Source organism: Colletes gigas, unplaced genomic scaffold, assembly GCF_013123115.1.
Source record: "Colletes gigas isolate AHSC1104 unplaced genomic scaffold, ASM1312311v1 Colletes_gigas_Sc00005, whole genome shotgun sequence".
Taxonomy (NCBI): Eukaryota; Metazoa; Arthropoda; class Insecta; order Hymenoptera; family Colletidae; genus Colletes; species Colletes gigas.
In genome coordinates, this window is record NW_025106634.1 from 4,050,994 (window position 1) to 4,071,327 (window position 20,334).

At 45.4% G+C, this 20,334-nt stretch overlaps 1 protein-coding gene across 3 annotated transcripts in view; it reads right to left on the bottom strand.

Moving 5' to 3' along the window:
* The window catches only part of LOC122395458 (nuclear hormone receptor FTZ-F1), an 85,695-nt gene that overhangs the window by 11,495 nt on the left and 53,866 nt on the right, over positions 1 to 20,334 (bottom strand). For 2 of the 3 annotated variants that reach the window (XM_043393066.1, XM_043393065.1), the window contains exon 3: positions 10,844 to 11,482. In XM_043393066.1, coding sequence (XP_043249001.1) covers positions 10,844 to 11,482 — 639 coding nt within the window. The remainder of the gene's footprint in view (positions 1 to 10,843; positions 11,483 to 20,334) is intronic. The other variant, XM_043393067.1, reaches the window with a different exon arrangement.

Here is a 20,334-nt window from a genome sequence, read left to right on the forward strand (position 1 = left end):
GATAGAAAACGAGTTATCCTATTTAACGCCCTAACCTTCTTCCTACACGTAACAATTGCAAGTAATAAAGGTATCGAAGTCTGTATCGCAAGAGGTTAATAAAAAGACACGCACTCGTAATTGAAATCGATATTCCTGTCTACGTCCGAACGTTTCTTCTATTTACAATCTGGGAACGAGTGACACGCGTGCACGGGAATGATCCACGTGCAATGGGACGCGTGCAAAGCCATTGAAAGAATGCAACCCACGTCCGGTTCGCAAGGTCCGAGGCGGCGATAAGTAACGCAAGAGCGCCGAACCCGCGAGCGCGTACGTCGAAAAGAAAGGGAAACCCACTTGGCAAATCTGGTCCACGGGTCCAGTGACGTCACGCCCTCCCCATAGAAATTAATGTGCGAACACGTGACCACCATCGTCCACGGTTGGACCAATCGCATGAGAGAAGTTCCCCCCCGTGACGCCAGCCGACGCGCCCGACCGTTAGTGAAGTCATCCGCGCATTGCGAAAGAACACAAAAAAAGGACGAATTCGTCGACCAGAAAACCCTCGCTGAATTTCTAGCCGAACAAAGAACGAGATTCGACTAGTAGAAAGCGACTAAAAGTTCGCGAACGATGTAGACGCTGGTCGCCAAATATGCACGCGCCACGAAGCGTTCTGCTTTACCAAACGATGATATCTGCACCTCTCGAATCGAAGCCCAAAAAGTACTAGTTTAGGTTAGGTCTGCATAACAAAAAACGGAGTGCACCGATGCTGGATGATCGTCGACGTTCGCTCGAAGACTCAATAGGGACAATGTTTGCGATCCAAAGATTCACGTTACCGGCTTTGAGCATGAGCTTTCCAAGAATTTGAATAATACGCGTCCACTCGCGACAATTGGTGACGTTGGGGGGCCACGATCGCGTGTCTACAGCGACATGTACCCGGGTTATACGAATTCGGGCGCGAGCGAGGTGGGAGAGCGGGAGACCGAGCCGAGAAAGAAATAAAAGCTTCGGCGAAAAGAAGACGGTGAGGCTCCACTCAACGAGGGATTACACAATCCCCGCCTTAACCTAACCTTTCTCCCCCACCTTTCGTTCCCTAGCGCGCGCTCGCGCGCACGCGAATAACGAAGGTAGGAGTCTAGCGAGCAGGTAATGCAGGTAAGCAAACGGGCAGGCAGAGAGCAGGCAGGTAGGCAGAGAGCAGGCAGTCGGCCAGGTATAGCACCTTCTTGCAACATAATACAATAATTATGAAATTCGTGAGTTTCTAAACAGAGGCGCGCGCCGCGATTTCCGTTGTCCCGCCTGATTTTCCAAGCCCCGAAATAGGATTCCCTCGGCCACTAATGGTAATCCTTTTAGGCGGCGATTCCACGGGCCAAAATAAATTGAAAATAAACAATCGTTAAATTACGTTTACGATGCTCTATTTACTTTACACGACCCATTTTCTGCCATGCAAAACTTTACAATGTTGTGCATAACGAACGTTCAACATGCAATTATAAGAGCAATTAGTACGATAATTATGGCAACATATCTTTTTCTTATCGTTTTCTGTACAATGATAAGAAATTTTAAGCTGATGGAAGGGGAGCCAAGATACTAAAGGAAATTATTGTATCATATAAACACAATAAAATATAACTTTTTTAGATTGTAACCTGTGTACACCTAACCTAATTTTTCATTCGTATATTACAGGTACAATGTTTACAGCATTTACGGTGCCCAATACCGTTTTCATTTATAGAAACATGCAACACAAAAGTATCGTTGAACTTTAGTGGGGGCCAACGACTGGGTCTCCTAACCCGACAGTGTTTGGTCAGCTGATGGTAATCGAGGTGCCAGTAATTCGGTTAAATGCAGCGACAGTAATAGCTTCCAAAACATTCTTCTCATATTATTGAATTTATAAGTAAAAATAGAATTCCGAGAATCGATTGATACTTTATTATCTCTGCCTTGCGTTATAAGAGGAATTTTCATTTGTGAATTAATGGGAAAGAATTGAACCAAGGAACAGAAATAAACCTTGGCCAATGAATATTCATGACCATCGTTGAAACCATGATTATAAAACGATTAGTAATAGTTGGAAACTATTTATATAAAGTTTATGTATTAATAATAATAAACTACAGATTATTTGGCTACCCTAATTGCTTGCTCTATACATGGAGGTTTATTTAAAACAATATGTTATAAAACGATTAGTAATAGTTGGAAACTGTATTTGTGTAAAGTTTATGTATTAATAATAATAAACTACAGATTACTTGGCTACCCTAATTACTTGCTCTATACATGGAGGTTTATTTAAAGCAATATGTAGATTATTTATCAGTCTCATCGGCTCTGCTTGTTAGTTTCATTTTAACTAACCCTGAAAACTTACTTTTTTTTATAAATTCACCCCCTAAAGTAATTACCATTGACAGTGAAACCCTTTGTACGGTCTCAGGCTGTATTTTAAGCGAACCAGCCGAAAGAGCTGACCGATTTTGATTGCCGTACCGGTGACCCGCTCTCACTTTTACGACTGCAACAAACCATGTGTCCAGGAATCGACGGGGCTGATCGAACACGCTGCAGAATTTCCCTCGACCGTTAAACAAACGCGAACGGATCCACGTGGCCGGCAGATGCAAAAGATGCGCCCCGGTATTTTTACAATCGTAAATGGTACACTCTCGTTATTAGTTTTAATGGCCTGTCCGCCCTCGGCGTATTATATCGGCATTCGTGGAATTGTGTGCATTTCGCTCGGAACTCCCGATGGCTCCGTCAATTTTCGTTCCACGGTATTACTTTTTCATCGACGAAATAATAATTCGGGGGTGATTTATTTAATTTAAAAGCAACTTTAACAACGATTACATCGATGTTTTCGTAAACGTTATCTGCGATTCGCGAATCGTACCAACGGAAGGTTGCTTAAATCGTACCAGTACGATCGTAAACCATCATCGTTTCTCTTAATAAAGAAGACTGGTTTTGCTTCCTCTGCAATGAAGCACGTACAGAGAACACGATCCAGTTCATAAAATGTGCATTATGCGTTCATGAAAGTTGCACCGGGGCTCGCAGGGGCCATTAAATTTATTATTGTTCCAACTATGTTTCGTACGATGAATTTTAATAATTATAAACACGTGATATTATTCCGTGTTTTATTTCTCCGTTTGGCCCGGGAACACTGAAATAATTAATGGCCTGTGGAGCGAATACCAGCTACTAAAATTGTACTGTTTACAGTGTGTTATAAAAACGCTTGTATCGAACTGATTTGTCCTTGATGAAAGGTTCAACGTCTAATAATAGGTGTCTCAGAGATTAACCCTTTGACTCTCTAACCCAGAACCGTTCACGTTGGACAATATAAATATATCTGACTTGGTCAAGACTAGGATTATTATACTTGCAATTATTACTGTTACTTGTCGTATACTCGATGCCAACAGATTTTCGTTCCAAACTTTAAGTTCCAAACTTTAACAGATTTTCAATATTGATTTGCACGCGTATACCAAATAGATAGCGTCAACTAAATTGTCCCAATTTTGGGCAACTGTTGCGCGTTTAGAAATTCCCCGGCACCGTGAAACGGGACGAGAAATTGGAATCCCCAGTCAGCAGTTAATTCCAATTCCAAAGAGTTACACTGAATCAGCACTTTTATTAAGTAATATCGTTAAGTAACGTTTAAGTAGCACGACGAGTGGCAAATCTTTTCGCGGCTAACGCGGTGCCCCATCGGTGTCATAACTCGCCGGTAACTTTCGACGTCGAAAGCGGCGAGGATTTTTCGAATCTAATTTCACTGTCGACCGGTGAAAATACATTTCGTCTAATAGAAATTGTCAAGCCCGTCGAAAGGCTTTCACCTGTATTACGTGGACGCGACAAGATCGAGGGAACGTCCTACCTCAAATTTCTAGACTCCGTTTGCGCAATTTTTACCGGTTCCCCATAAGGGGGGAGGTCTCATGTGAATGGTAGAAAATTGAACCGTTTTTCTTAATTTTTTTTAAGGAAACGTTACATCTGACGTTATGATTCTTTTTTGCAGTTTACCTAGCTACCCTTTGGGGAATACAAGATCATTTTTTTATTAATTTTTATTAACTTTTAATGTGTTTAAACACTGACATAAGTGATTGCAGCTCTCACGGTTGACTAAATCAAAAAAATCGAAAAGATTTTTAGCAGGTTTTTAGTTGTAGGTTTACAGTTATTACCTGTACCAAAATAATTAATTTATGTTGCAAATTTACAAAATGGTGAAAGCTTAAAGTAAAAATTGCAAAATTTTGTTGTCTCTTTTGCAACTTTTTGATAAAAGAGATGTGATAAACTGATTATAACAATTTGATTTTGATACGGGAGGGAGCTGTTAGTATGTGGAACAACGTGTACAAATTTCAAAGCAATCGAACGTATAGTTTTCGAGATTTTATCTACTACATTTAATTAAAGTCTGCAAGATCATACTCGTCAATCTCAGCTCCATATAGAATTCCTTCGAGAATATTGTTACCTAGATGACAAAAACGCTCAAATTTCAACTTTTAATAACTGCAAATGTCTTTTGACCCTGTCGTAAACCTTTCGAAACAGTAATTTCTGGGCTGTGCATGGTAATCACCCGAAGCAAAGACTCCGGTAATTACCGCGAGGGCTGTACAATACAAAAATGTTCTACAATCCACAATACTTGATATTTATCTCTCAAAAGGGAGGCTTCGTTAAAAAGTTATTAACAATTAAATTAAAAAATTTCAAATCGTTCTGGAAAAATTATCTTCGGTTGCGGGGGTCAATTACAATCATTTTTGGTCATTGCACATACCTTCGAAATCCTAACCACTTTCGAGAAAAAAAATGAGGAAGATGCAGAAATTTTTCGATAAAAAAAAATTTTTCAAATCGTTCTAAAAAAATTATTTTCGGTTGCGGGGGTCAGTTACGATCATTTTCGGTGAATAGACATAACCCCGAAATCCTGCGCATTTTCGAGAAAAAAAATCGGGAAGGTGCAGAAATTTTTCGACAAAAAATTTTTCAAATCGTTTTAAAAAAATTATTTACGTTTGCGGGGGTCAGTTACGATCATTTTTGGTGAATAGACATAACACCGAAATCCTGCGCATTTTCGAGAAAAAAATTCAATACAGATGGAACTTTAAAAGTTAATAACTTTTTAACAAATCCTCCATCAACAAATTGGTATTCTTGATTTTCGTCTTATTTTGGCCTTTAGAATCTTCCATTACAATTTTTCCCAGGGGTGGTCGAACACTCTGTATAGTTTTAAAAAATGAAGTAAAAAAAAAATTGATATATTTGAGGTCTCACATGAGACTCCCCCCTTAACAACAAAAGGCGTTAACATCAAAGATGCAAATTTTTTTTTAACATTTCATCAACAATTGTGTCATTAAATGCTATTTGACTGACAGTGTTGGTTTCTTTAATGCGCTCGTGGAAATTGTGCTAATCGAGGCAAAAATGGTATAAAAATAAAAAAGACAGAAACAACGAGACGAATGGAGTTAATTGCTTCATGTAGACGCGATTCGATACTGCGAGATATCGGCGCATGCTTTCGATATTGTACCAACGATTCGTCGAACGAAAGCGTTTCCGATCGACTTTTTTCCCCCTCGATCTATCGGAACGCTATCGATCGGTCATAGAAGCGTGGTGGTTTCGCGATAAATTGGAAACTGGAGACTTTAGCAATTTTTAAACGTGTCGGAAAAGAAATTTGTTGATTTCAGGTGCTACGAAAAATAGAGGCAATCTTGGTTGTTTTAATGTTCGTAGAAAAATTAAGTCGAGCCTTGAATAGCGAAAAAATGTTATTGTTCTGTTAGAAGAACGCGAAAACATTATGATCCAGGTATTGCACGTTGCATAAGTCAATTTCAAGCTTTTCGCGCCACTGTTTTCTGCAAATGGTTTCTCTCTAACAGATCACTTAAATATCTTCTCAGCTTTGAATAATACCGAACATGAAGTAACATGGGAAACATTTCTGTACATTAAGGTGTTAGAAATGTAATTCTTAGATTGCTATGTTACGTGTACGTTTCATTATCTTCAGTGTAAACAAACAATAAACGATGCTTCGACGCTACTTTACAAACTGAATACATGTCTCGAAAGTTATTAGTTTTGGGATAAATGTACCTCAATACCTTTGGCAATCCTCCATTTTTGTTTTGGCGAGAATACACAAATGAAGACTTAATAATTCATAATTATGTATAAGGATTCTCGTATCATAAAAAATTACTTCGTCCAACGTATAAATTGTAATTTAATGTAACGATCGGTAGCACACGTATCGAGGAAATCAATTTAACGTTGATTTATGGCGAAATCGAAGAGCAATGTTGTAAATTTTAAATACCGACGTTCTGTTATGTTAAGACTCTAAAACACAAACACGGTCTTCTGCGTTCGCTTTTTTTTTTCGCTCGGTAATATTGCTTGACACGTTTCTCGGTTTCTACCATTACTCAATGCAAACACGGAGAATCCTCGATCGTTTTCAAGACGCTCGGATCTTCCAGTAAAAATTCATCCTCGCCTAATCGAACATAACTTTAACAAAAAAAAAATTACACTACAATACAAACCGTTCCGTCCATCGAATTTCACGGATGTTTGATTCCATATTTAAAATTGCAGAACGAGTAAATATTATTTTTTAACAACTTATGTTGAAGCAATGGCATGAATACATGATCTAATTAAAAAAAAAATCGTATTGTAAGGTAATCCTTAACATGAAAGGTATCAATAAATATACGTGTGATCAATGCCCGTAAATCTAGTGTTAAACAAATGAAACGAAGTAGTAGTCTTGAGTGTTTGTCCTTTGAAAATTTTTTAAATCCAAAATATTAGCGTAAATTTTTTTTTTCATTATTGGACAGTGTTCGTGAATATATGCAATTTGTGAATTTTTTCTAACACGCTAATACGCTATAAATAAGAGTTATAAGCATAATAAATTAGCCTGTGGGTGTGTTCAATAATTCAAAAGAAAAAAATCGTTGGGTATTTCGAAAGTGAAACAGTTCGTCGTACGGACGAAAATGGATAAGGGACACTGACTGAACAAGCAGTCGAAATATTCGCAGCTGCGAAACCGAAGACCGAAGAGCGTCAATATTTGATCGCGTTCGCGCGCATATAACGGACGAAAAATGAAATTAAAAATCGAACAACACGGGTCTAACGTCGAATGGTATTTACAAGCACAAAGATGGTTCGCCTTCCTTTCGCGTAAAAAAGCTTCGATCGTTCGAGTGAAGCATCAAGCATCAAAGTCAATTTATAATACAAAGCCTAGCAGCTTGCAACGTAAACGTAAACGTAAACGTTACGCGAATCGTTTTCATTGCAGCGTAAATTTCGAGAATTCACTCGAAACGCGTTTATGACTTTCGAGCAAAGAGTTGCTGGATTTTACAATCTCGTATAATAAACGTGGATAGCGCGAGTTCAGGGCTTCCCGAAGAAGATGGCTTTCAATCGGCTCTAAAGCAGGCCCGAGGTAACGTTCATTACGTTGAATGAGCCTTGCTCTCGTATTCACGGGCCGCTGCAAACAGCAGGTCTGTTGCAGAACTGTGACAGGTGTTGTAGCGCGATTAACACAAGTGCATTTAACCGTTGTTTTTGTCTTCGAACGTGCCGTACTCCTCTTCGAGCCCGCGAACCAACGAATCACGCTATATCGATCGATCAACGAAAAAATTGTCCCAAATACACACGTCTACGATTGAAAACTGAACATGATTTCTAACATAGATAACATACTGATGAAAATGTGTTTCAACCCTTTGCACTCGAGGGCAACGCAAATAATTATCAGTTCATAACACAAGGACAAGCAGACCCATTATTTTTGTGATATCTCTATAGAAACCCTAAGATTACATATTGACGATTGCTTCGAGAGGTATCACACCTTGTAATAATTTTATAATTTTTTTATACATCATAACATTTGTATCCATGATCAATTAAAAAAATAATAACATACAACGATGACTTTTCTTTTAATGCGAGTTGCTGGTAATAAGAATGAAAAAGAAATTCAAGTGCAAAGGGTTAAAATTATCTCATGGACAGGCAAAAGTATATTGTTTAAGTTTGTGTTATAAACAATCTGTTCTAACGTGTAGAGGTTGTAGTTTTCCTGAACGAATACCTCCCTATTGTTATACACATCGATTCCTTCGATCATTCTACGTAAAAAAGTGTTAGGGTAATGTTGTCGAAAAATGAACAGTTTACGAGATATTTTGTGAAAATATCTTTATTAAACCAGACGTTCGTGCGCTTCGTTCTAACGCTATGTAAACATTTCTTTCACTGGCGGGACATTAAATGTTGATTTTTATAACGGAAGTAGATACGTATGATAATTTGTCCGTAATACGAGCGATACATTGATATGCCTAACAGTTGCGAGGTATATTTGTTTCGCTCTAGGTACACAAGCCCCCGCGGAGAGCACAGGTTAAGAACCACTGGTTCGAAGAATTTTTAAGATGGCGCATCGACGGTTAAAAAATCGCGTAGAGTTCGAACGGATCGGGATCAAATCGGTCGTTCGGCACGAAAGAATTCGAGTACCCGTGTACAGAAATCGTTGGAACTTTCATACGCTGACGGGCGTTTTTACATTTCTGAATAACGCGCGAGGTAAGAAACTGCTTCCTTTCGTAAACACTCGCAAGCACTCTGGAAACTTTCCGCGTTAAGCAATAGCCCCCGTTGCCGCTGCAGGAACGCCGTGGAAAACGGCGTGTGCAAAGGCGGCAATTGCAACAGAGCCAGTTTCGAGATTCGCTTAATCGCCGGGCCTTGAGGGCCTAGACCCAGTTACTCGAATTGCATTAGACGCCTCGTCCTCCTAGTAATGAGCCAAAAGTACCCGTGTTTCGGTGGGACACACGACGTACCGGCGGTTTCGCCAATCGCCGCGGCTCGCGCTTGACTTTCCCGTAAAATCTGCATAATTCGCGCACGGAAAGCGAATCAAAAATCGAACGATAAAAACCGTGAGGCCGGCGCGATGTGTTTCGAAAACTGGCAGCGACTGTATCGCGAATTTCTTGATTGCGCATGTAAGAACGGTTTGCCTAATCGGTTTCGCGTTCGACGTGGTCGCGAGGCGATATTAAAATGCGACGATGCGATGCATTCGTAGGAACAACATAGAAACAAAGGGGGAGGAAATAGAGGAAAGCATGCTCGTACGTGGAATCAGGAACGTAAAATCGATGAAAGAATTCGCAAAGGAAGACGGTGTATCGGTTGATCGCACCGCGGTGTGTAATAAGGTTAAGTTCGTAGGAGCGCGATGCGAGAACGCCCGAACGGGAACGGGCCTGGCCGAAGTTCACCGACGGTGTCCGTAAGTTGCCGAACCGTCGACTGCCGTGCACGCGTTCGCGCGTAAACGACTTTTGACGTATCGCGAGGTACGTATACGCGAAAAAGATATTGAATAAGAGATAACGGAAAGGTTGATAATAATGTGGTAACGTTAACGCACCGGCGATATTACGAGAGCTGTTCCGAGCACCCGTTAACGCCCGGTGAAAGTAAATAATCGCACTACAATAGAATTTTACACGGTCGGGAGCAATAATCAACGGTTCGCAGTAGCGATTATTTGCATACTGGCGATATTTCGTCAGCGCGGTGAGCCATTATGAACCTGTTGCCGATCATAAAGTATAAAAATCTACGGGGACGACGTGCACACGCTCTGCTAAAATTTTATGCTCGCGTTCGAATTCGACGCGCGCGCGCGCGGGATGCTTTCGGCACGGGATCTGGTTACACGCGCAGAACTGCGCGGAGAAAACGCAGGTCCCGGGATTATATTGCATAATTTGTACGTCGAAGTCTGGTTCGGGCGCAGACGTGTGCGCTTTCGTTCTTTCACCTTCTGCATAAAAATCGCGACGACACCCGCATGCAACGCTTTCACATCCAAAAAATGAGCACCCATATCGTCTCGCCCGAATAAAATTTGCTTGCGCAACGGTACGAAGTTCTGTGTATCGTTATTTACCTTACGCATCACTCTGCTGTCTCAGAGTTTTTCGAAACTTTCGGAGTCGGCGTACAGTAATTCCCCGCTCAATGATCGGAAATGGGGATCGCCGGTTTGCTTGAATCGAGGGTCGGCGCAGAATTTAGGGGATCGGAAGATAGTCGATGTTTGAGAAAATAAGCGAGATAGAACAACAATTGGCAAGTGTTTGAAACTTTAAAGCGATGACGAACGATGCACCAATAATTTCTTTAAGGTTGTACTAAAACTTTTTAGTTTACATGAATGGCTGTCACATTCGATTATTTTCGAAGAAACGTAAACAGTGGTGGGGATGATTTAGTTTTTTAAATCGTATTCCGATAAAAAAGAATTCTAAACATCGAGACCTGTAATGTAATTTCAAGGGAAAGTCTCATGACCCGACACGAGTTGATGCTTTTAGTCGATCCTGAACGCATACTCGTATAATTTAAGATTGTCTCGGTTTTTCCTGTGCCAGAGCACTTGGAAAAGCACTTCTTGTGGCGTGGTAAAAGAAAGGATGTCATACCGAATAGTTCAAAGAAAAAGAAACGATCAAATATGATCCAGTTTTTACGACCAAACGAAGGAAGCCTTCTTTAAGCGAGGAATTACTGTACTCGGAACGATGGAAAGAGAATACGCACGGGAACGCGTCTCAAAGCACGTAAAAGCAAGAATAGATAGCTGCTAATAATGTCACAATCAACAAAAAAAAAAAAAACTCACCCTCAAGCTTCATGCCGACTTCGAGGCACTTCTGAAAACGGCAGAAGGGACACCGCTTCCGTTGCGTTTTGTCGATATGACAGGACCTCTCGGCGACGCACGTGTAGACCTTCTTGTTTTGGACGGTGCGTTTGAAAAAACCCTTGCAGGATTCGCAGGTGAGTAGCCCGTAGTGGTATCCGGAGACCTTGTCGCCGCAGACAGGACAGAGCTCCTCGATGATGATGTCCTTGGTGTCGGGGAAATCGGACGGGCACGGTATAGATCCGGTCACGACACCAACACCGACCTGGCCCAATCCAGGATGACAAAGGGTACCAGATGGTAAAGAGTAGGTGGTAGTTGGAATCGCGACATTGCCGCTTACCGTAGCGGATCCGCTGCCGCCGCCCCCGGTGCCGCTACCGTTACCGCCGCCGCCAGCAGCGGCGTTTCCCGCGGTGGGCCCACTGCCGCCAGCGGCACCAGCACCACCGCCTCCCGCGCCACCTCCACTCGCGCCACCGCCCCCAGCGCCGGTGGTACCGCCGTTGTAACCGCTGCCGCCGGTCTCGAGGGCCGTCGACGTGCCGCAGCCGCCTCCAGCGCCGTTAGCCGCGCCGTTGGTGCCGCCATTGGTACCGTTGCCGCCCCCGGCCCCTGTTGGCGAGAACAGACACGTGTACACCTTCTTGGTGCTGCAAGATCCGATCTCGAGTGCCGAAGATGCGCCGCAACCACCGTTTCCACTGTTGTTACCGTTTCCGCCGCCGCCGCCGCCACCTCCTCCTCCTCCTCCTCCTCCTCCTCCTCCTCCTCCTCCTCCACCACCGCCGCCGCCGCCGCCACCTCCCCCTCCACCCCCGCCTCCCGTCGGGGAGAACAAACACGTGTATACTTTTTTGCTGCTGCACGGCGAACTGTTGCGTTTAAAAAAACCTTTGCACGACTCGCACGTGAGCAGACCGTACTGATAGCCGGACATTTTGTCGCCGCACATCGGGCACCGTTCCTCCAGGGCGGTGGAGTCGAAGAAGGCGGCGTCGAAACTCGAAATACCGCCCTGCGAGTGCGCCTGACTGTGAACCGACAACTGTTGCTGCTGTTGCGGCTGCTGTTGCTGCGACTGAGATTGGTGACACATGGTCGCGGGTGGGCTCTGGGCGCAATTGCCGTAAGGCGAGGAACCGTAATGCGGTTGCTGTTGTTGCGACTGTTGCTGTTGCTGGCCGGCGCCGGCCGCACCTTGGGGACTACCCTGTGGGCTTAGATGGAACGGCGACATATTCAGGGATATCAGGCCCGAATGCTGCTCCATCTCCAATAACATATCACCCTTGCGCAAGCACTGCACGGAGGAACGTGCTCGTGGCGTATCGGTTCATATATGAAACGGCTAAGAATTCTCGTTCGTTTGGCCACCGTGGTAACGATATATTGGCGCATACGACAACAGGCGGCGGTTATAGATTCCCTTTAGGTTTAGTAAGCGTAACGGTGCACGCGTCGTGCAAGGTCGTGGTACTTGCGTGCTAGAGTACCACCGGCTGCGTACAACGTTGTCGCAGACAACGACGATACGACGACGACGACAACGACGATGACGATTTAGACGAAAGCATAAGCGCGTGAGAAAACACACTCAGTACCTTGGCACGTATAAATATATATATATATCTGTATATATATATATGTGTATGTATCGATCACCAAATCACGGTTTCCTACGGCACAGGTTTACGGATCAAAACCATCACGCACCACTCCGCTTCGAACCGTACGGATACGTCCGAATCATCGTAGAATGGGAAGAATCGTGTTTGCGTAAAAAATGGCTGTCACTGTCGGATACCTTATCGGCGCGTCTTCGTACGCCCGCGAAACAACAAACCACCAATGTCCCCCGTTACAATCTTTCAGTCGTCGCGGGCACTGATAATCCAGCGTTATATCGTGACACGAAACAACGATGAGCACACGCGAGATTAAACTGGCCGTCCACGCCACGAGGACCGCCGCGAATCGATCACAGGACAGAGAAAACAATCGGATCGTTGTTTCTTGCGACGCGAGGATCGCCGGTAACGTTACGTGGTGGTCACACATGCGCGTACACGAAACAAAGTTTAACCCACGGCGTTGTCACAAAAATACGTAACGCCGCGAAGCGCGAGGTAAATAGGGCGAGTAAAGGTAGCGCGCACACACACTGCAATCCAAGTAATGCACCGTTGAAAAAGAGGGCGCATAAAGTCCGGCTGAAGCGAGACAGAGAGACAGAGGGACGTAGAGTGTGACAGAGTGAGATAGCGAAGAGAGTGAGAGATAGTGATAAAGAGAGGGAGGAGAGTGAAAAGAGGGACAGAAAAAGCGAATCCACCAGGTCCCCCTGAACGTGCGACTTGACAGCTCGGCTATCTGCGTACGACTAGTTGTCTTCTCGCCTCGTTGCTTTCCCGAAGGGCCCGCCCCCTCCCCTCTGCTGCCCTACCGACGACACATGGAGTTAGGTAGAGTCGGGAGACCGTCTCGCGAGACACGGCACACGTCTACGTATATCGCGAACAGCAACAACGACGGTATACGCGAAACACGGGGGACTCTCCACGGAGACCGTCTTCTTTCTTCGTATCACACGCGCTACCGTTCGCACCGATGCTCGCCGATAAAACGAAACGAAGTAAAACCACACACACAGTTGTCGTCGCGGGGACACCACGCTTCGAAAGCGGCGGCACTGCTTGCACGGTCGAAAACGAACGCGGCGCGGTTCGACCGGTAGAGAGATACGCGCTTCACCGTGACACCGTCGGGAGTAAAATAAAATTGGCAGAACCGGGAGAACGGCGAGAGGCGCGCACCGTCAGACTCCCTTGGCGTTTCGGTGGGTATAGAGGAGAGGAGAGAACGAGCGCGCGTGTCCCTTTACCGACGGGCACGGGTCGAGTGTGAGAGCGCGGGTGCGAGAGAGAAAAAGAAAGAAAGAGAGAGAAGCACGGCGTATAACCAACACAGCGCACGGCATAAGTGAAAGTGATTCAGCAGCGCATGCCACCGCGCGCGGCCAGGTGCCCGACGGAGTAGTGGAGGTGCCACTGAGGGCCCCGTCTGGTGGGGAGGGTAACACGCGGTTCGGGGAGGGGAGGGGAACGTCGGATAGAGGAGGACGGGGGAGGTCGGGAGGTATTGCCGCGGTCGAAGGGATTGGGGGAGGAGGGGAGAAGGAGGTTGCGCGCCCGATGGCGGGGATGACCTACTTACGGAACCAGGTCTATGTCGGCGGGAGAAGTATTGTCCTCGCACGGCTCCCGCGCCGGTCTGCTGCCGTTGCCGCCGCCGTTTTGTCGACCGTATTTGTCGTCGGTGGTGCCGGCGGATACCCAGACGCACGTGTACACGAGCCCGCACGGGATTCGACTCTAATCGACTTCGATAGCGCAAGAATTCGTCCCGGTAAACTCTGCTACGACCCGTAAAGGAATTGAATGCGATGCGAAACGAACGCGCTCCGATACGTCGCCTCTTATCGATACAGAAATATCGTTAGGATTTTCGAACCGACGGGTACAAGTTTCCTGGCGGAATCGCGAGGTATCGTTGGATTTGGATAGCGACTTCGTAACCATGCGTCAGATTGTTTTTGCTTTATTGCGCGCCTCGCGCGCGAGGATGATCGAACGCGTACGGTAGAGCTGGCGAACAACTCTTGCTTTCAAAGAGCACAGGGGAGCCAAACACAGAGTCACGGTAAGCGGGCACAGGGCAGGCGCACAGGCCACATACAGGCCGTGGCTGGGTCAACAGTAACGCCGTTGGCACTCCCCGACAGTGCCAGTGCTTCTCTGTGTGTACGTCGCAGTAGATGTACGACGCGAGGCGGTGGGGAGACCCACTGACCCAGTTCGCTGAGAACATGACGCAGCCGCGACTCACTCCCTCTCATTATCTCTTTCTCTCTCTCCCTCCTTCCCTCTTGCCCTCTCGACCCTCTTGCCGTCCACCTTGTGCATCCCACCCTCCCAGCTTATCCTCCGTCTCTCTCGCAGACCCTGTCCTTACCTCACTACACGTTCCTGCCACCCTAAACGTGTGCGTACCTTTTTCTTCTTTCTTTTGCTTCCCTTCTTCTTCTTCTTTCTCTCTGTTCCTCTTTCCTGTCTTACCCTTGCTCCCTCTTTTTCTGCCAGTACCTCGTACGTATCGTCTTTGCGCTCCCTCCCTCCCTCTCTCTCTCTCTCTCACTCACTCACTTTTTCTTTCTCTCTGTCTCTCCTGCTTACAGCGCGACGATATTTCTTTCTCTAACACTACCTCTCTCGACGCTCGTCCCTCTTTCCCCCGCGCCATGCTTATTCACTTCGAACGTAATTGTCGCGCTCTTTTCCGTCCAAGTAACCGTGCGCGCCTGCCGTAATAGCGTACATACATTTACTGTACGCGACGTACCTATACGTTGTAGCGCACACGCGTGCACGTACGCGCGCACCGTGTCATCGATGAATGCACGCGGCAACTATTGCAACCGTGTTGTCATCGTCGTTGTCGTCGTATCCAGTGTACCAGGTTTGGAGGTTAGGCGCATAGCATACGAAACGCTCCACCGACGATCTTCGAAATTTCTCCGATCGTCGGGAAAACACACGTACCTATGACTAGTCTCATGTTCGAATCTCGATCGAAGACATTTCCGTCGAGTTTCAATTTTTCGTTAGAAAATTTACTCGACCGCCAAATCCAATATTCGTAACATTCTCTACGAAGCCAAAAATTTTGTTCCCGAAAGCTACGTAACCTACCATTCGTCGTACTTATTTTCGTAACTTCGTCGAAATACACGAATCCTATTTAAACTAATTTTCATTTTTTTTTTAACTGCTTATCAAACATGACAATGTCTTGAACGTCGAAAGGATCCCTTGGATTTTCGATTCGAACATAATGTGTTACGCGGTTTATCGAACTTACGTAAGAATTTAAAAATATACTCGCATTAAACAGTAAAAGCAAATAAGAGGCGCGATATGTAGCTGCGTTCAGATTAAGCGTTGCTGTCGACGAAACAAGGAAAATTAAAAGGAAAAGGAAAGCGGTGATAGCGAGATGCGGCTATAGTTTGTTAATTAAGAAGCACAGCGAGAAAGCCTGTTCGTTTGAACGATCCCGTTCCCGTTCGGGACGGCGAACGGACCGAGTAAAATCGGAAGCAACGCCCACCGGGGCTTTCCCTTTAAAGTTCTCCTCTACTTTCGGGTCCTCTGCGGTTTACGCAACAAGTGGGCCGAACCTATTTGACGATGACCCCTTAAATAAATACTACGGCCGCGGCGCGAATGATCGTCGAAGAGCACAGGGATCGATCGAACTTCCTGTTGTTCATTGTGCGGCACCGAAACGCGGGTGCACGCGTTTTGTTCCTCCGTTGTAGGCACGACCGCGCCAATACACGCGATTCTATTTCCATCGGAGCATTGAGAAAGAATAAAGAGCCTGTGTTCCATTGCGCGTCAGGTTGAATCACGATCGCCCGTGACGATGGAACTAATAAAAAAGAAAAAAAAAAGGAAGCTATGAAGAGTGGGGGGGCCGTGGATCGAACGAAAGGGAAAAGGGCCACGCGCTTGGAACCGACGAAAGGGCGGAAGAACCGACGAAAGAAAGTGAAAGCTATGACCCAGAAACTCTGGAAATGTAAATGGCGCGCGCACCAACACGTTCGGGAATTATAAATCATTATACAAGGGTTCTACGCGGTTTCGACACTCGATAACTCGGCGATTTCGTTAGATCCGTCCCGTGATTCGAAAGGGAAAAATTACGAAAAAATAAAAAAAGAAGAAAAAGACGTCCGTCGACTTTGACGAAATCGTCGTACGTGGCACGCATGTTGGAAGATCGTGTTGTACATTTTTTCATTTCCTGTTCTGGTCCTATTACGAACGCGGGAAATAAAAAAAAAAAATATTAGAACGGCGAATCCTTTACCGAAATTACGCCACGCCATTATCGGCGTTACGCTATTTCTGGGTCAATTAGCATCGCGTTGATCCTTTAAGCGTTCGTAGGCGAGTAGGTAGTACGCGGACACACGCGGAATTGCGGCTATCGGAAGTAATTTACCTCTTGATAGAGACGACGGGGCTTCGCGTGGAATTCTGTTTACGTTGCGTCGCGCGTTTCTGTACTTTCCGCGTGTGTTCGCGAACGCGCGGAAAAGACGCGTCTAATCTTCCGCCGTGCTAAGTCAAACGACAATTAAACATATCGAGGTATGTTTTTCAAACACTGTCCCACTTTGACGCAAGGTAATACGCGACTGATGATACATCCTATAAGGTAATCAAATCCACGCGCTGTTCGAGCGGAATAGAAATATTTTTTTCTTGCACATTTTCGTACGAAAAGAGTCTAATGTTTCAGATAAATATTTAACAGCACGTAGAGAAGTCTGTAGGACACTATAAACGCGTTCAGGCAAGAAACGAAAGCGATCTCTTGCAGATCGAAGAGTATCGGGTTGAAGATGGAATGTTAATATGCATATTAAGGTCAACCTATTTCTCGTGAAAAAAAAAAAAAGGAAAAAGAAGCGCGTACACCGTCTTCTAACGCGCGATTACTATCTCGGTATTAGCTATGCAGGTATGGTATCTATAACTCGTAATATTCGACGCAAAGAATATGAGCCTGGCGCGATCCCGCTCCCTCTTCTTCTTTTTCCTCTCTCTCTTACACCGAACAACGTGTCTCGGTGTGTGAAGTGTGCCAAGGACCGCCCCACTCCGCAATCCCATTTTCGAAACTAAAAGTAAAATCTAACTCATTGTGCTGTTATACACAGAGACTGTTAACGTAATATATATTTTTGTCGTACCACCCGTGAAACTGTCGAATTCATTTAGGGCGACGTGAACGCAATAACGATCGCGGGGGACCCCCGAAAATGCCCGCCGCGGGAAGAAATTTCGATATCGCGTTCCCCGGAAATTCGACAAAAAATTCGAATTCGACGAATATTATTTTTTTTCGATAACCCACGGACCGAATCGGTTCGCTTTTTCTATCCCCGACGATCCCAGGGACTTTTCTCGGGTCTCGCGACGGGGATTGCGCAAATCGTTCTCCGCCGCCTCCCCCGTTCGTCCCGGAGAAAGAGAAAAATCCGAATGGAAGAACCAGAGGGAACGACAGACCGAAACAGAGAGAGAAGGGGAGATTGTTTCATCCACGAAATGCGAACTGGCGTTTTGCAGGCCAGTTCGCACGTCCTTGACACACTTACCCACATGGGATATCGCGAGACCACGTGTAACTGTGTGGATGCATTAACGTGCATGCGTGTGTACCCAACACGCACGCGACCACGTGTGTGTAAACGTACACGGGACGGGGGTAGCGCGTGTGCGTGCGCACGCGGTTGTGTTCGCGTTACGACGCATAACGTGTACGCGCGCGCAATCGTCACACGGACGACAAAGATGCGAGGTTTGCGCGTGCGCGCGTTCGAGCGTGCGGAGATCCATCGGTTCTACGGCAAGGGACGCGCGCGTAGACCAGTTTCTGTGTGCAAGCGCAAAGATGTACCCCCTCGCGTGACCACGCGCGTCCGTATTCGTGTCCGTATTCGTATTCGTGTGCGTTGGCCATGCATGTACCCCAGACGACCCTCTCGGGCGCTCGTCGTCTCCCATTTTTATTACTTTGCAACTGGGACACACGGTCGGAACTCGAAATGGACCTTAAGCCGCGAACCGAGCGATGAAAACGCCGGGGAACGCCGCGGAAAATCACCAAAAAACCTAGATATGACTTTCTTTCAGGGGACGAACAACTCCTCGGTTCCTCGATTGGTATATTGGCAGAGAGGAACGCGATTGCGCCTATCTGGGAAAGCAGGAAAATTGCAGGGACGACCTGACCCCTCCGCTACCTGACCGAGACTCCTTTTCCCTGTGTTTATACACGGTTTATATCCCCTTTAGGAGTCGAGAGGCGTCCGCTTTCACGCCGGGGGTCCCTGTCCATAAATTAAGGACGGGTGTAAATATTTGGAAATACTGGGCAGAATTATTGCGTGCAATTCGCAACGGGAGTTCCCGGTGACCCAGTGCCCCGATGACAATCGGGGCCCGCAAGGGGGTGGTTGAATTTTCTCTTTTACGGGGGGACCATCCGTAAAACTCTATCCCCGTGAAGATACTGAAATTTCGGTACCTCAACGCCCCCGCCACGAAAATCGAGCTCAACCGTGAAGAACGACCCGGAGAAAAACGGCTACCGTAGAAAAGGGGCTTCCCGTGGACGGTGTCGACGTTGGCCATTTATTTTCGCCGGATTGCCAGCCGCGTCGAACCGCCAGAATTTTAACGCTTGGACAGGAAAAAAAAACCTGTCCACCGTGGCACGGAATCCCAAAAAGACCAACTACCGTACAAAGGGTTTTCAAATTTGCATGACAATCGGTTCAGAAGAGTTTCCAGGGGCCGCTGATTATAAATCTGATATAAAAATTCCGATATTAAAAATAAGGGGTTCGACTCGTATACTAAAAATTTAACGATTCGAATGAAATTTAGTATACGAGTTCACGTTTCTTAGATATATGACCAGGTGTGGGGGGGGATTTCACGAGACAGAGACTTCGTTATTCCAAGCACCGAAGTCCGAACCGTTGGACGCTAATGAAACAATTCAATTACGATTCCGCATAATTGGCCTTTTAATATAATGCTTCCATATACATTTTACACAGATAAATGTTGACGCGTTCGAACGTTTCCTCTTTGCAATGGTGTAAGTTTTTATCAAATCGTGCGCGATAAGTAAATATCTTGCTCGTTGTTACTTTTAAAATAGTCTCGAAGTTATCGCGAAAACAGTTTGCGGATGACGACGATAGATTAGAATTATTATTACTGTTATTTTTGTTCCCACTATTATTGTGGTTAAGTGCTATCCGTTAATTGCTTGATAAAATCGACGAATTCCAGAATTTTACGAATTCCTTTCCTTTCCCAAATCCAACAGATAATGCATTTTTAATTCGAATGTTTTTTCGACATCGCAAAGGGAAATTGATTGATTAACCAGCGACAGAAGAACCTCGATTACTGCAAGGAATGGGGGCGAAAAATTCTTGCAGTAATCGAGGCAACTATGCTCAACCTCACTAGTTGCTTAGCGACCATCCCCTCCAGTTGTTCAACGCCGTGCAAAGAACTAGATTTTGTTGCAATTATCGAGGTTCTATTATGCTGACTTCAAATTTTCATTTTAATTTGAATCAATCGCGAATATGAATTGTACGATGTGACTACGTTCAATCTCACTCGTTGCTTAGCGACCATCCCCTTCACTTGTTCCACGCAGTGCAAAGAGCTAGATTTTGTTGCAATTATCGAGGTTCTATTATACTGACTTCAAATTTTCATTTAAATTTTAATTAATCGCGAATATGAATTGTACGATGTGACTACCTCCTACCCTCCACTTGTTCCACGCCGTGCAAAGAACTA